The sequence below is a fragment of the Dama dama genome, chromosome 20 (genome assembly GCF_033118175.1).
Source record: "Dama dama isolate Ldn47 chromosome 20, ASM3311817v1, whole genome shotgun sequence".
In the NCBI taxonomy this organism is placed as follows: Eukaryota; Metazoa; Chordata; class Mammalia; order Artiodactyla; family Cervidae; genus Dama; species Dama dama.
The window spans coordinates 106574342-106591358 of NC_083700.1; the positions used below are offsets into that span (position 1 = coordinate 106574342).

General features: G+C 39.9%; 1 protein-coding gene and 1 non-coding gene across 2 annotated transcripts; both read right to left on the reverse strand.

Annotated features, from left to right (window-relative positions):
* Nucleotides 1-10635: 10635 nt before the first annotated feature.
* LOC133041268 (large ribosomal subunit protein uL16-like) lies at nt 10636-14685 on the reverse strand. The gene is made up of 2 exons (XM_061121731.1): nt 14675-14685; nt 10636-10988 (listed from the first exon to the last, which is right to left on the reverse strand). Exons 1-2 carry the CDS (start codon nt 14683-14685, stop codon nt 10673-10675), a joined length of 327 nt encoding a protein of 108 aa, XP_060977714.1. The 3' UTR covers nt 10636-10672.
* Nucleotides 11034-11168, reverse strand: LOC133041826 (small nucleolar RNA SNORA70). Its single transcript, XR_009689388.1, has one exon. It is a non-coding gene; the product is annotated as a small nucleolar RNA SNORA70 (small nucleolar RNA).
* Nucleotides 14686-17017: the final 2332 nt, after the last annotated feature.

Below are 17017 nucleotides of genomic sequence, written 5' to 3' on the forward strand. Positions count from 1 at the left end.
CCCGAGGAGGGCAGAGCCCCGAGGACTTGTCGGGGGCGCGCGCGCCCGCCCGCACAGCCTTGTGGCCCCGGGCGGCCTTCTCCCGCGGGGCGCCGGGGGGGCCTACGCGCTATCCACCCAGAGTCTCCCAACACCCGGTGGCCGGAGGAAGGTCGCCATTCCAGACTCCGCTGACCAGGACACAGCTCTCCGCTTCCGTCGGTGGAAAGTGTCTTGAGATTCACGTCGGACACCTCTCCTCCTTCCTCCCACCTCGGACCACTTCATTCTCTTCTGTCTCCTCTTTCTCCACTGTCCTGGGACTGAGAACACCGGGGTCACACGGGCGCAGCATTTTCTTTCCATTTCTTCATCCGAGAGTGTACTCCTAGGTGCCCTTCCCGACCCTTGTAGCCGAAAGTACCACGGGAATGGACTATGATAATGATGCATTCTCTCTTTGTCCCCTCTGCTCAGCAAGTCACCAGTCACTTCAGAGAGAAAAGTTTTGCTTTCTTGGATGACTTCACGGTAGCAGCCAAGAGTCAAAGGAGCGATTCCTAGCTTCACTGTCAGCCCAGTAGATCCAGCATCCTTGGGACTTTTAGTTGGGACTTTGAGTTGGAGAACATAGGACAAAAATAGTTTCCAGTCTTGAGAATAAGGCAGCTCTCAGCCACCAGTTAAAAAGGTACAATGTTTATATCTTGTACTCGTTTGCTAAAGCTGCCGTTACAAAGTATCAAGGACTGAGTGTTTTAAACAACCAAAAGTAATTTTGTTACAGTTACAGAGGCTAAACGTCCAAGATCCATTGGTTTCTTCTGAGAGCTCGCTCTTGTGCATATAGATGACGTCTTCTCCCTGTGCTTTCTCATGGTTTTTCCTGTGTATACAGTCTGTGTCCAAATGTCCTCTTCTTGTAAGGACGTCAGTCACACTGGATTAAGGCACACCTTACAGATTTCATTTTACTTTAATTACCTCTCTCTCTAAAGACCCTCTCTCCAAATACAGTGAATTCGGAAGTAATGCAACTTGGATTTTAACGGTGTGTGAATTCTTTGGGGACACAATCCATCCTATAACATGTGTAGTGAGATAGTCATTTGAGCATCTACAATGTGCAGCCATAGAGCCAAGAAATTTTTGTATGATAAAAATGATTTAAAAAAAATATTCGGGGCACCCTATGGCTAGGCACTGTGTTATGGGCTTCACATGTCATTTAGTCTTCTCAACCATCTGTAAGGTAGGTATTGTTAAGGAAAGTATTTGTACAGATGAGGAAACTGCCCCTCAGGAAAGCTAAGAAAGTCAGGCTCTGCAGTACATGATACAGCTGAGAAGCATGGAAAAAGTGTAGTTCTAAATCCTGAATTCTAGTGCTGGCTGATTCCATCCCTGGTTGGCTATAGAACTGAGACTTTTAATCAAGTCACTGGACTCTAGTCTGTTGATAACATGCTCCTAGTCCTTTCCATAGCACCATGCTGCTTCTCTGTTAAGCCAGATTTTAACTGGAAACTATGACAGGGGACAGAAAGTTTGAAGGGGTATAAGTACTCACTAAATGAACAGACTAGTAGCCAGTTAAGAGGATAATGAAAACCGACTGAAGGTCAAGCCTTGCGTTAAACCTAATAGCCACCTCCCTTCTCGACTCCAGGCTAAATTCTTCCCTTCAGGAAGCTACCACCAGGCTGGTGGCTTCCAGCCTGGTTTGAGACTGACATTCCCCCTCTCACTCCCTAACAAATTTCCCCCCATATTCTATTTGGTATGCTGAACAGAGAACATAGCTCGTTTCCTGTACTGAAAATAGCCTCAGAAACCTCAGAGTATGAAATGTACTTGGGCCATAGTCTGGACCGCAGTGCCTCAGTCCCTCAGTCTCTCACCCCTGTCATTCTTGACTGCCGTGAGGATCTACATTCTTACCAAACTCACTCCCTTTTAGGCAACTATTGCCCTCTTTCCTAAGACCCTTCTGACTGAACCCCCCAAACCAAAGCTCTATAGTCAATAAACTCCCCTAAACCTCAGTATGTTTGACAAGCCCTCCCTCCACTTCCTGCTGTGGCTGACAAGAAGCCGTGCCCCAGAATACCACTTCCCCCTCAGCTCTCTCTGATGGTGCCTGCTCACTCTCCACACCACACACATTTACAGGACAGGGTGGGGGATGAGTATAGAACTGACAATCTATTTGCCACCTCCCCAATTTTCCCCGCCCCCCACCTGCCCCGCACGTCACCAAACCTTGAATTGTCATTCTCATGTTAAAACTACTTACCATCTTATCAGACTCCTACTACAGGGTTTCCCTTGGTAGTATAGTTAACTCAGCTCTTGGTCTTATGTCTCGACTCAGGACTGGTTCCCGTTACGTTATAAATCCTTGAGAGCAGGGCTTATGCCTTGTTCGGGTATTTGGCTTTGTGTTTCTGTTGCCTAACATGTTGTTGTGTTGTTGTGAAAGTTGCTTAGTCGTGTCTGACTCTTTGCGACCCCATGAACTGTAGCCTGCCAGGCTCCTCTGTCCATGAAATTCTCCAGGCCAGAATACTGGAGTGGGTAGCCATTCCATTCTCCAGGGGATTTTTCCCAACCCAGAGATCGAACCCAGGTCTCCCACGTTGCAGGCAGATTCTTTACCATCTGAGCCACCGCCTAACATGTTACTTAGCACCAAATGCCTGTTTGGGGAAATGTATAGAATAAATGAATGAATGAACAAGTAATGTGTAAACTGTGGGAGCTAGAAATGGTCTGGCAGAGAAGCTTTGGTGGAAAGTTCTGGGTGAATTCACAGCTTCTCCAGAAAGCAGACTTTCCAATCTGAGTTCACATTCTAGTTCCACAGCATACTAGCGCTAAGAACCTGGGACAAGCCCCTTCACCTACTGCTGAAGGATGTTGTGAGGAAGAAGTTAAACCATAGATGTGCATGTTCCTGGGTGTCTGTAGCAGAATGAGTTCCCAGTAGTAACCAATTCTCCTCCTTGCCCTCCTTTCCCACAGCTAAAAGCTGCTCCCCTGCTGCTGTCTTGCTGTCCCTTAAGAGACAGTGAGCTTATGACCTCAGGTCCATCCTAGAGAGGGGAGCAGAGCATATTTACACATCCTGTGTCTGAGCCGTCTGAGGACAGGGACTTGGCAAACCCATCTGAGAGCGAGAGCCAGAACACGCTCAGTGAAGGTTTATGAATGGCACTGGACTTCTTAAATGTATCAACGCTCCCCCCTGAGACCAGATGCTGCCAGAGGGAGCCTTGCTAGTGGACACTGTGCCAGATGGCAGAGCTCCAGCCACCCATGCCGCTTGTGACACTCCAACCCTGGTCTGGGCTGCTGGTCTCTGGTGGTGTTTTGGCTTCCCAGCCTCTCCTCATTCAATCTTTCCACAAGTCTAGAGCTTAGAAGTTGAGGAGGAACTTCTCTGCAGTCGATCAATTGGGCTAGGGGCTTTCACTCTTCTTGAGTTGGGGACCCCTTGTTCAAGGAAAATTCTTAAGCAGGAGCTGAAGTATAGCCACCCTGTCTGAGGACAGAGACCCGCGTTGCACGCTACTGAACTAGGCTAGCTGGCCAAGACACACTGCCTGGTATCGCCACAGAATTTCTGCCCACCTGCTCCTACTCCATCGGCAGCCTTGGTCTTCTGCATTTTTTAAAATTGAGATATAGTTCATATAGAATAAAATTCACCATTTTAAAGTGTAAAATGCAGTGGTTTTTAGTGTATTCACAAAGTTGTGCCATCATCCCTACCATCTGATTTCAAAACATGTTCATCATCCCAACAGAATGCTTTAGCAGTCACTCCCCTCAGTCCCTGGCAAACACTCATTTATTTTCTGCCCTTATGGATTTGCCTATTCTGGATATGTCATATAAATGGAATCATACAATATGTGGTCTTTTAAATCCAGTTTCTTTCACTTAGCATAGTGTTTCCAAAGTTTATCCCTTATCAAATATATGATTGTAAAACTTTTCTTCCATATTGTAGGATGTCATTTCACTTATTTGTTGTTTTTTTGTTGTTGTTTTTTCCCACACCATCCAACTTGAGGGATTTTAGTTACGCTACCAGGGATTGGACTAGGGCCCTGGGCAATGAAATCATGGAGGCCTAACCACTGGACTGCCAGGGAATTCCCCATTTCACTTTCTTTATGGTGTCCTCTGAAACACGGAAGGTTTTAATTTAAAAGTCCAATTTTTCTTTGATTGCTTGTGCTTCTTTGTCATCATATCTAAGAAACCTAATTCAAGGTTATGAAGTCTTATTTCTAACTTGTTAAGAGTTTTATAATTTTAGCTCTTACAGTTCTTTGATCTATTTTGAGTTAAATTATGTATAGGATGCGAGGTAAATATTCAGATTCATTCCTTTGCATGTGGATACCAAGTTATCCAGCCCCATTTGTTGAAGACTATTCTTTCTCGCAATGAATCGTCTAGCACCCTTGTCAAAATTAATTGATTGCCTGTAAGGGTTTATTTCTGGACTGTCAATTCCATTCCATCAATCTTATGTCTATTGTTATGCTATTGTAACACTGTCTTGATTGTAGCTTTGTAATAAGTTTTGAAATCAGAAAGTATAAGTCTTCCTATTTTTTTTTTTTTCTATGATAAACACTTTTTTGCTCATGAGTCTATGAATTGACTTACGGGCTCTGCAGGTCTGGGCTGGGCTTAGTGGGGCTCACTTACAGGTCTGGTCAACTATAGTCCAGCAGGGGGCTTTTACTAATGTTGGTGATCTCTCTCACTGTCTGGGGCCTGGCCGGGAGAACTCAGCTGACTGGTCTCTGCTCTGTGTGACCTCTCACTATACAGCAGCCTAGCCTGGCCATGTTTTCAGGGAGCCCTTTCCAAACAGAGTTCTGAGAGAGCAAATGGAAGTCCCTGAGTCTTCTTGAAACCTCTGCTTAAGACTGGCACCCCATCTAAGTCCTTCAACTTTGTTCTTTTTCAAGATTGTTTTGGCTGTTCTGAGCCTCTTGCATTTCCATATGAATTTTAGGATCAACTTGTCCATTTGCATGCATGCACACAAAAAAAGGCAGTTGACTTTTCATAGGGATTGCATTTAATCTGTAAATCAATCTGAGGAGTACTGCCATCTTAACAGTATTGAATATTTCAATCCATGAACACAGGCTATCTTCCCATTTATTTAGGTCTTTAATTTCTTTCAATAATGTTTTATAATTTTCAGGGTACAAACCTTACATTTCATTGGTTAAATTTTTTCCTAAGTATTTTATTTTTTTGGAGGGGTGCTATTGTAAATGGAATTGTTTTCTTAATTCCATTTTTCAGTTTTTCATTGCTCAGGTATAGAAATACAACAGATTTTGTATATTAATCTTGTGTCCACAACTTTACTGAATTTGCTCATTACTTCTAATAGTCTTGTATGTGTGTGTATATTTTTTTTTAACTGTTTTCTATATATAAGATCATGCTATCTGCAGATAGAGATTGGTTTTACTTCTTTTCCGATATGCAGGCCTTTTTTTTTTTTAATTGTTGCAGCACAAGAGCTCCAGAGCATGTGGGCTTAGTAGTCTTGGTACTCAGACTTAGTTGCCCCCATGGCATGTGGGACTTAGTTCCCTGACCAGGGATTGAACCCATGCCCCCTGCATTGGAAGGTGGATTCTTAACCACTGGACCACCAGGGAAGTCCCCATGCTTTTTCTTTTATATTCTTGCCTAATTGCTCTGAGTAGAACCTCCAGTACAATATTGAAGAGAAATGGCCCTTTTGTTCTGTTTTACAGGCAGCTTTCTACTTGTTCATGGTTTAAGGGCAAGGAATAGAGAGACTTGGCAAATATATTTGATCTCCCCATCTCTGTCAATTAGATGCCTTAGCTAGCAAGGAAGGTAACGTGTGAGGCTTTGACAAACAAATCAATTATTATGTTTGCTTTTACTTTCAGCCTTTATTTCAACTACACTTTTTAACAGGATGATTGACTTTTATTTCTCTTTAAGACAAAGTTAAAAGGGTGAATTGGGGCATTCCCTAATTCATAAACCTGGCCTCAAATTCCAGTTCTATATAGTAATTCTCAAAATTCAGTTATGTAGACCATGTGACATTGGTAAGTCACCTCGCCTCTCTGCACTTCAGCTTTCCTCATCTGTAAAATGGATACTTTATGGGTTATTGAGAGAATCAAAGAAGATAATGAGTGGACAGCACTTTGCGTAGTGCTGGCACTTAGGTTGGGCTCAAAAAATGCCCATTCCCTTTGATTTCTGAACAAGCGTCCTTCATCTATAGGTTGGGGAAAAGATCTAATTTTTAACAGATTTTTTTTCTAATACCCAGAGTGGTCCAAAGAAGGAAGGGTTCTCATGAAATAGTGAGCTCCAAGCTTTGGGGGAGCATGTTTGTTCAAGCGTGTCCATGCTTTGTTCAAGCATGTTTGAGATGATGAAAAGATAAGAGTTTATTCAGTTTTGTGAAAATATTTATTGACATATGTTATTTAGTTTTCTCAATAACTATTTATTGAATACTTGCCATGTGTCAGACCCTGTTGTGGGTCATGGGAATACAGTGGTGAGCCAGAGAATCAGGATTCCTGTCCTTACGGAGTCCACAGTCTGGAAGTGAGACTAACAAGAAAAAGAAAACAAACCCAAACTAATGAATAGATAATTACAAATTGTGATGAGAGTTGTAGAATAAATTAACACAATAAGATTGAGTACCTAGGAGAGGCAAGTTTAGAAAAGTTGGGAAGGGATAGCCTCTCTGATATAGTGACATTTGAGCTGACAACTAGTGGTGGTTTTAAAACGTGGCTGCAAAGTCTTTAACACTCATTAAGAGGTGGGCCTATGTCCCCTATCTTTGTTTTGGCTGCACCGGATCTTCCTTGCTGTGAACTGACTCCTCTAGTTGTGGCTTGCCGGCTTAGTTGTCCTGCAGGATGTGGGATCTTAGTTCTCCAATCAGGGCCTAAACCTGCGTCCCTTGCATTGTAAGGTGGATTCTTAACCACTGGTCCACCAGGGAAGTCCCCATGCCCCCTCTCTCTGAATATAAGTCGGCTTATGACCACTCTGACAAAGAACTGCAGAATTGATGCCGCATGACTTCCATGGCTAAGTTACAAAAGGTCACGCAGTTTTTCCTTGCTTGCTGGCACTTTCTTTCTGGGAGCCCAGAGCTGCCCTGTAACTCTGACTACGCTGAGGCCACCGCTTTGGAGAGGCCATGTGTAGATGCTCCAGCTGACTGTCCTATCTAAGACCAGCTTTCTGGCTATTTCTGCCAGACAAATGAGTAAAAAGCCTCCAGATGATTCCAACCACCAGCCATTTGAGTCACCCCCATCTATTTGAGTCTTGCTAGCTAAGATTCCAGGCATTGCAGAGCAGAGACAAACCATTTCCACTATCATTTTCTGAATCCCTGACCAACAGAATCCATGAGCAAAATAAAATGGTTGTTAATTTTTTTATTGGTATATAATTGACATACATTATATCAGTTTCAAGTATATAACATAATGATTTGATATTTGTCTATATTGCAAAATGATTACCCCAGTAAGTCTTGTTAACATTTGTCACCATATAATAAACATTGTTTTCCTTGTGATGAGAACTTTTAAGATTTACCCTCTTAACAATTTTAAAATATGTAATTATTAACTATAGTCAACATGTACATTATATCCCCAGGATGTATTTATTTTATAATTGGAAGTTTGTACCATATATATATATATATATATATATATATATATATATATATATATAATTTTTTATTCATTTTTGCTAGGCAGGATCTTAGTTCCTGGTCAGGTATCAAACTCATGCCCCTGCGGTGGAAGTACAGATACCTAACCTCTGGACTGCCAGAGAATTCATAGAAGTTTATAGTTTTTGACTCTCTTCACCCATTTTTCCCATCCCCACCTCCTGCTTCTAGCAAACATCAATCTGTTCTCTTTATCTATGACTTTGATTTTTGTTTTTTTATATTTCACATATAAGTGAGATCATAAGATCTGTCTGACTTACTTCACTTAGCATGATGCCCTCAACATTCCATCCATGTTGTCACAAATGGCAAGATTTCCTTCTTTTTTGTGGGCTGAATAATATTCCATTGTATATATGTATGTATATATGTTATATATAGGCACATTATATATGCATGCTGCTGCTTAGTTGCTTCAGCCATGTCTGACTCTGTACAACCCTGTGGACTGCAGCCCGCCAGGCTCCTCTGTCCAGGGAATTCTCTAGGCAAGAGTACTGGAGTGGGTTGATATATATATATATATATATATATATATATATATATATATATATATCACATTTTCTTTATCCATTCATTCACTGATGAGGACTTAGTTTGCTTCCATGTCTTGACTATTACAAGTAATGCTGCAATCAATCTGGGAGAGTGAATGTATCTTTTGGAATGTTTTTGTCTCCTTGGATAAATACCCAGAAGTGGGATTTCTGGACCATATGGTATTTCAATTTTTAATTTTTTGAGGAAACTCTATATTGTCTTCCATAGTGGTTATACCAATTTATATGCCCAGCAACCATGCACAAGGATTCTCTTTTATCCACATCCTTGCCAGAACTTGCTATAAAATAGTTGTTTCTTTATGCCACTAGTTTTGGGAATAATTTGATATCCTGAAATAGATAGCCATAACCATGCTATTATTATTATTATAACCATGCTATCTTTCTGTAATGTGATAAAAAGTATCTACCAAAGGTGAACATTACTTGCGGTGGGAGTTCCCCATAAGGGGATGCCCACACTATGACCCCCCATGAAGGAAATCATCCAGAGCTAAATAAGTATGTAAATATTATATACAGATGTAGTCTATTAAATTAAATAACTTATATTAAATACAGATGTATCCTGTAAAGTTGAACATATTACTGTAATATGCACAAGATGTGTTACCCATGCAAGGAACAGGTATAAAGAGTTACTGGAAAAGTATTTGGGCAGCAACTCAGTCTCCAGGAGACCCACCTCATATCAATTTTTAACACATTGTCCCCTAGTCAGGACATTTCTATGGGACCAAGAGAGGTCAGCTATAGAATCTCTTCCATGATGTCTGCTGTCTGCTGAATGAAGCTATTCCAAGTAAACAATTTGTTTAAATAATACATTCAAACTTCTGTTAATTGACTGTCCATGCCCAAAATTATCTCTTAGAAGAAAAATGGTGAACCACAAGCCTCACTAAAATAAAGAACAAGAAAACCATGCCAATTAACACCTCTGCTAGTCAACATCATATTGGAGTACTTTACTATTACTGTGTGTGTGTTAATCACTCAGTCGTGTCTGACTCTGCCACTCCATGAACTGAAGCCCACCAGGCTCCTCTGTCCATGGGATTCTCCAGACAATAGTGGAGTGGGTTGCCATTCCCTTCTCCAGGGGATCTTCCAGACCCAGGGATCAAACCCAGGTCTACTGCATTGCAGGCAGACTCTTTACCATCTGACTACCAGGGAAGCCCCAACTATTACTGACAGACTAGAAAAAAGAATGGAAGAAAGGTACAAACATTATTTGAAAATGAAAGATTTTTCATTTGAAAGTTAAAAATCTAGATTTTGAAGTCAGGATTTGAAATAGAAAATATAAGTAGACCACCAAAAAAATTATTAGAATGGATGAGTGTTAATAAAATAACTGTGTATAATATTACTGTAGAGAAATCAATAGCTTTCCTATATAGACTAGTGATAACTTATTAGAATTTGTCATGGAAAAGAATCAATTCACAGCTGCTGCAAAACCTATGAAGAACCAAGAAGTAAACTCAGAAAGAAATGTGAAAGTTCTATATGAATAAAATTACAAAGTTTTACTCTAAGACATAAAAGAAGTTCCAAACATATAAAGTCATATGGGAGATTTCTTATTTTAAAGATGTCATTTCTACTCAAAGTTATCTATTTTTTTTTAATGAAATGTGTCAGGTTGACAAAAAACAAGGCAGAATAGCCAAAAATGTTGACCAAGTAGGAGGAGGGATTTATCCTCATGCTTGTGCTCATGCTCAGTCGTGTCTGACCCTTTGCGACCCTATGGACTGTAGCCTGCAGGCTCCTCTGTCCATGGGATTTTCTAGGCAACAATACCGGAGTAGGTTGCCATTTCCTACTCCAGGAGATCTTCAGGACTTACCCTATTAGATATCAAAATGTGCTACGAAGCTATAATTATTAAAATAGAATATTATTGGCCCAAGAAAAGATTAACATTAAAAAGCAAACAAACAAACAAAAAAACAGAATACAAGGTCCAACACCAGCTATATCCCCCTTCATCTATCTATTTCTCTTGGAATTTAGTGCATTAAAAAGAAGCTATTTCAAATTGGAGGGGAAATTAATGTCTACAACAAATGTTGAGACAACTGTCTATCCATTTGGGAAAAATAATATGTTCCAACCATTTATCATGCCATATGCAAAACTAAATTTCAATTTGATTAAGATAGATAAACTATAAAAACAAAGTAATAGTGGATAAGATAGACTATTTCCAAGTTGTGAGAGGGAGTGTAGGAAAGGCATTCTTTATTTTTTAATTTTTTTGACAGGAAATAGCATTTATTGGTGAGCGTGATTAAGGAGGGGACAGCGCTGATGCTCATGAGTGCAGGGCCCGCCATTTGTCCAGGGGACCACGATTAGGGATGTATTTGACCCCACAGCCATCCGGGATGAGTCGCTTTTCTGCCACCATGTTCTCAAATTCATCCGCATTGAACTTGGTAAATCCCCACTTCTTGGAGATGTGGATCTTCTGACGGCCAGGGAACTTGAACTTGGCCCGGCGGAGGGCTTCAATCACATGCTCCTTGTTCTGCGGCTTGGTGCGGATGGACATTATGATCTGGCCAATGTGGACCCTGGCCCCTGTGCCCTGGGGCTTTCCAAAGGTACCGCGCATACCTGTCTGGAGTCTAGATTGGGAAACAGGAGGCCAGTCATGAATGGCCACTAGGAAGAGTTGTCTCCAGGGTCCCTTAGGGCTACCTGTACAGGCAACAGGCTGCATACACTACCAAGGAGGCTGTTGTTTGCAGCCATTGCACACTGGGCCCCCATGGGGAAAAGAGCACAGTCGGCTTAATTGGCTGCAAAGGAAAGGCATTCTTAATGATACATCAAATTTAGAAACTACATGGAACTTCCCTGGTGGTCCAGTAGCTAAGATTCTGCACCTCCAAAGCAAGGGCCATGGGTTTGATCCCTGGTTAGGGCACTAAGATCCCACATGTTGTGAGGTGGACCCAAATTAAAAAAAAAAAAAATTTAAATAAAGTAACAGGAATTTTAAAAATTTTACTAGACTAATTCATGTTGAGGTTTGACAGAAAACAGCAAAATTCTATAAGGCAACTATCAATTTAAAATAGGCAACTAACAATTAAAAAAAATTTAGAAACCACAAAGAAAAAGACTGATAGATTTCATTACATGGAAAATTAAAACTCACAAAATCACCATAAAACTAATTATAAAGGGTTCCTACAAATTCATAAGTAGAAAATTGGCAATTCACAGAAGAAACACAAATGCTAAAAAACATGAAAAAAGTTGTGCAATCCTGAGCAATCAGAAAAGCAGAGAACAAAATGAGCTTTTTTTATTATTTTTTAAATAAGCTATTTTTAAAATACAGTGCTTGAAAAATATTTTTGTATGGATTAAATCCATTTGGTAAGAGTGAGGGAAATGAATACTCTCAAACAGCACTGGTGGGATTGTAAAGTAGGATAACTGTCTTGGAAAATAGTGTGTCAGTGTCTATCAAAAATTTAATTGTGAAAAAAAACATTTAACTGTGCCTCCCCTCAAATCCTTAATTCCATTCTTGGTCTCTCTTCTTGAGAAACTTGAACTTCTGTACACACATAACATATAACAAGGGTGTTTGTTCATTATACTGTTGATTACAATAGGGAAAAATAGAAATGACCTTAGAATTCATCAAAGGGATGGTTTAAAAAGTAAACTACATTCATATTGTGAAATAATAAGTAAAATGTGTGAGGTGCTTCTATATGTACTGACATAGAAGGAGCTGTGAACTACACTGTTAAATTGAAAAAAAAATCCAGTTGTAGAGTAAGATGCACAATGATATTGTATATCAAAATATAAAATGTATAGCTCCCTTTAGCTATCTCCCAGTTCCCTCAAAGAGGTGACTATTTTTAATATTCTATATGTATAATCCCTAATCTTTTCTGTGCATTTATAGTTGCACAGATACAAGTCTGCACCATACGATCTCACACAGACATGCACAGAGGAAAGACTATGTAAACTGATACAGCAAAACCACCGTGTAAAGATGGAGGACTGGAGTGTTGCATCCATAAGCCAAAGAACACTGAAGATTGTCCACAAACCACCTGAAGCTAGGAGGAGGCAATGACGGATTTCCCCTACAGGTTTCAGAGGGAGCATAGCCCTGAAAAATGATACATTTCAATTGTTTTAATCACCCAGTTTTTGGCATTTTGTTATAATTGCTCTAGGAAACTAAAATAGGGAGAAAAGGTGGAAATAGGGAGACCAAGAAGTGAGCTCTTGCGATGATCCAGGTGAATGTTGCTGGTGGCTTAGGTCAAGGTGGTAGCTGTGGATTCTGAATATGTTTTGAAGACAGGATTTGCTAATGGACTAGGTATAGGGTTAAAAAAAGAGAGAGAGAGGGAAGCATTATGGATAATTCTTAAGTTTCAGTGCTGTTAATGTCCCAGGTGTCCGCATTTTTGTGCCTGAGTGCAGAAGGAAAGCCATTCTAACAATTCCTACCTTAGACCGGAAGTGCTGGAAATTAACCCCACCTAGAGGAAGCCCTCAACCAGTGATTCTCAGGAGCTGATATATAAATACAGAATATCCTTCTCAGATGGGATAATTCTGACACACGTGTTTGACGCTATTTCCCACAAGATTAAACTACAGTCAATCAGTGGCAGCTGGTTTACCAACACATCTTTATTGGCTGCTTTCTCTTCCATGCATCCCTAGTCTCCTACTAGTGACCATTGCTTCTTCTTTAAAATAAACTATTTGTACTTGACTCTTTATCTCAGCATTTGCTTTTGGGGAAACCTGTACTAATACACAAGATTTTCAGCTTGAGCAGTTGGAATGGTATTTATTAATATATATTAATTAATAAATTGATGTTTATGAAGATGGAGAAGACTTTGGCAGGTACAGATTCTTGGAGAGGGGAAGATCAGTAGAACATTTTGAACACAATAATTTTGAGGTGCATGTTAGATCACCAAGTGGAGAGGTTGAATAGGCTTAGAGTGGAGTCAGGGGACAGATTGGTCTAGAGATATACATTTGGGAATCAACAATATACAGATAAAGGAAGCAATGAGGCTGGATGAGATCACTAAAGGAGTTACTGTAGATGGAGAAGAAAAGAGGTCCTGGAATTAGTAGGATCTTGGGCACTGTAACATTTAAAGCTCAGGAAAATGAGGAAGATCCTGCAAAGGAACTTGAGAAGGGATGGCCAGTGAAGTTGGAGGAAAAGAAGAATGCATGAAATCTCAGAAACTAAGGGAAGCAAGTGTTGTTGGTTCCTTCTCATTTAGTTTCTTTCATTTATTTTGGAGTTTTTTTTTCTCAAATGTCCAGGGGTCATATTTTGTCCATCACATCAAACAATCAGGTATTAAAAGGCTGATTTGAATCCTGTATCCATGTATGGGTTTTGTCATTTGGTAGCTTTCACAGCAGAAGCTAAACTCCAGGTCATTTCTCTGAGCCTGTTCATTTTCTCCAGAGAAGAATTCCTTATTTTCAAGCCTATGGAGGAAATAGCCTAGTCACCCAAATAAGAAGACTGTGGGGGTAAGGGTGTGGTGAAAGTGGACAGAGAAGTGTGTGGTTTCTTCATTCAGTATGTAGACTTTCAATGACTCTCCCTTTTTCTAGTAAGGCACCTTTCTGTTTCAATTGCTCCACAGACTAAGCCTCCAGATTCCTGGCAGGGAGAAGTAGACATCTGACAGGTACAGGTGGTAGAAGGGATCTGAAGGCTAATGGATCCCTACAGAGACTTTCATCTAATCTTTTCATCCTGAACTCATTCTTCTCCCTGGGTCTTTCTTCCCAAGTAGCTAGGTCCTCTGGTACTTGAGCTCAGCTGGAGTTCTGTGGCAGGAAATGGCTTGCTTCTCATTAGTACCAGCTCTGTAGACACTCGGTATGCAGTTTTCTCAGCCCTGCTAATTTTTCCACTTGGCTTTCCAGCTTCTCATCCTCTCATGTCTCCTCTCCCACTCTTTTTATCATTGTGTGTTTATTTTGGTCTTATTCACTTGCTTTCATTTTTGTGAGGCTCCAAGAAGAAGTAGAAGAGATAAGCACAATGTGTTCAACCTACCATTTTTCCTTCTCAACAACAGTATTTTGAGGTCATCAAATGTACAGCAATTTTCTAGGCCCTGGGGCCAGAATTTCATGAGTTCTTCCCTGGAGAAGCCACATTCCTTCACTTCTTAGTGCCTCTGCTCTTCCAGAGTACCTCTTGTTTTCTTTTTCCCATAGGCTAGAACTGGGCCAGAAGTATTTTTGCCTGGTCAACTCATCTGTTTTCCAGTTAACTGACCGTGGAGGCATATCCTACTTGCCAAGGAGCCAACTCAGGTTGACTCCTCCCCTTTGTCTATTCTTCTATGTCCATAGAATACAGGAGGAATACATATGTGCAACTCTACTAAGTCTGGAAAGTGATAGTAAGTAATGAAAGGGAATCTCTAAGTTATATGGGGAAAATGTTTGGAAACTTTGGGCTGAGAGTATTATATGGAATGGGTGGGGGTAATTTGGGCCATAAATTTTATTTTGTATCATTATCCACACATCCTTGTGTTTCTGAATCTGCTGAAGTTAGTACTAGTAATAACTGGAAAATTTCTATATGCTTGTTATAAGTCAGTAATATTCTAAGTGCTGATTTATTAACTTATAAAAAACCATTATATATTAGCTACATGATTCTCAACAACCCAATGAGGTAGGTACTACCATTATCTCCAGTTTACCACTAAAGAAACTAAAGCACACAAAGGTTATATAAAAGGCTAAGGTGAAGAAACTGAATCTAGGCATTCAAACTCCAGAGATCAGATGCTTAACCACTAGCCTATGCTGCCTCTTATCTTAGGACTAGATTACATTTTGCTTTCTTTAACTCATTAGATGAAAATTTTAAGATACCAAGTCTCAGAAACCAATAAAAAATTTTTCCATACTATTTATTTATTATTATATTTAAGACAGAGATCACATCTTGATGATATCCTCAGTGATTTTAGCCTTCTGTTTCGATTGGGATTCTTCAACCACCTGAATAATCCTGGCCCCCAAAGTTGGTCTTGCTTCCCTGTAGTTGGAGCCAGTGATGGCATGAATGTGTGCAATCTTACAACAGTCTCTGAGTACTTGAGCACTTGGTTTGGGTTGCAGTTCCAGCAAGAATGAGGGGTCATTCTGATCATTTTCATTATTTTCTTAGGGTCAGAGTAGGTGAGTGAGCTCATACTAAAATTCAGTTTCAATTTCCTTTTTTCTTATTTGAGATATAAAAGAAAAAAATATTTTCTTCATCTATTTATGGATGCACCCACTAGGGGAGGAGGAAGGATGAGCAGCGGTACTACAGACTCAACCAAAGACTCTACAGCCATTTTGCAAAAGCTGGAAGCGAGGAAGTGGGATAGAAAGAGATCTCTTGAGGAACAGAAAACCAGGCATGAAACCAGACGTCCAGTAACCTCCAAATCTAGCACTTAAACTGTAGAGTAGAGGAGATCGCCCATGTTTCAGAAAGCTGAGAACTGGCTTAAAGCACAAAGAGTTTACTAGAATATTGTTGATGTCCAGAGTCCAAATCTTGCTAAAGGAAAAGCCCTGATCCACCTTCAAAACATTTGAAATCAGAAGTAAACTGAATCTAAGTAGAGCTGCCACAAACCTGAGACCCAGCTCAGCTCTCAAGGTTAGACTGACTAATTTCCCCTACATTAGTGACCTGACAAAAACAGGTTTGCCCTTTTTAATTTGTGTTGGTTTCTACAGTCCTTTTACACAAAAACATATAATTAAAAATTATGAGATACATAATGAACCAAAAAGTGGCCCATGGTCAAGAGTGGGAATAGTGCTAGAAGCAAATGAAGTGATAATTCAGATTTTAAATAATCAGACAAGGACTTTAAAATAGTTATGATCAATATGTAAATGTTCTAGTGGAAAGGTGGATAAAATGCATGAACAGATGGAGAATTTTAGTAGAAAGGTGGAAACTCTAAAAAAAAGAACCAAATGTAAGTGCTGGAAATGAAAAATAAGATGTAAAAAATGAAGAATGTTTTTTGATAGGTTTAACAGCTGACCAAACATAGCAGAGGAAGGAATCAGATGCCTGAAGACAGGTCAGTACATATCCAAACTAAAATACAAACAGGGAAAAAAGAAGAGCAAAATGTATGTCTCAGCCCAAGGACTGAAACAAAATTAAACGTTCTAACATATGTGTAAGTGGGGTTCCAGATAAAGAGGAGAGAGAAAATAACAAAAACAAAAAAGTACTTGAGGGGACAATAGCTGAGATTTTTCTAAAATAGATGAAAGAGAAAATGTGTAGATCCAAGAAGTTTAGCAATCCTAAGCAGGATAAATGCATACAAAACCACATCTACACATATCCTACTCAAATGACTAAAAACCAAAAATAATGATAACATCTTAAAAGAAAACAGAAACAGAAAAAGACATATTCATATCAGGGAGTAAAGATATAAAGAAGGGATGACTTACCAGAAATGAAGGCCAGAAGACAATGGATGACATCAAAATATTAAAAACAGAAACCAAAAATATCCTTGAAAACGAAGATGAAATAAAAATATTTATTTGCAGGTAGATAAAGCTGAAATAATTTGTTTCA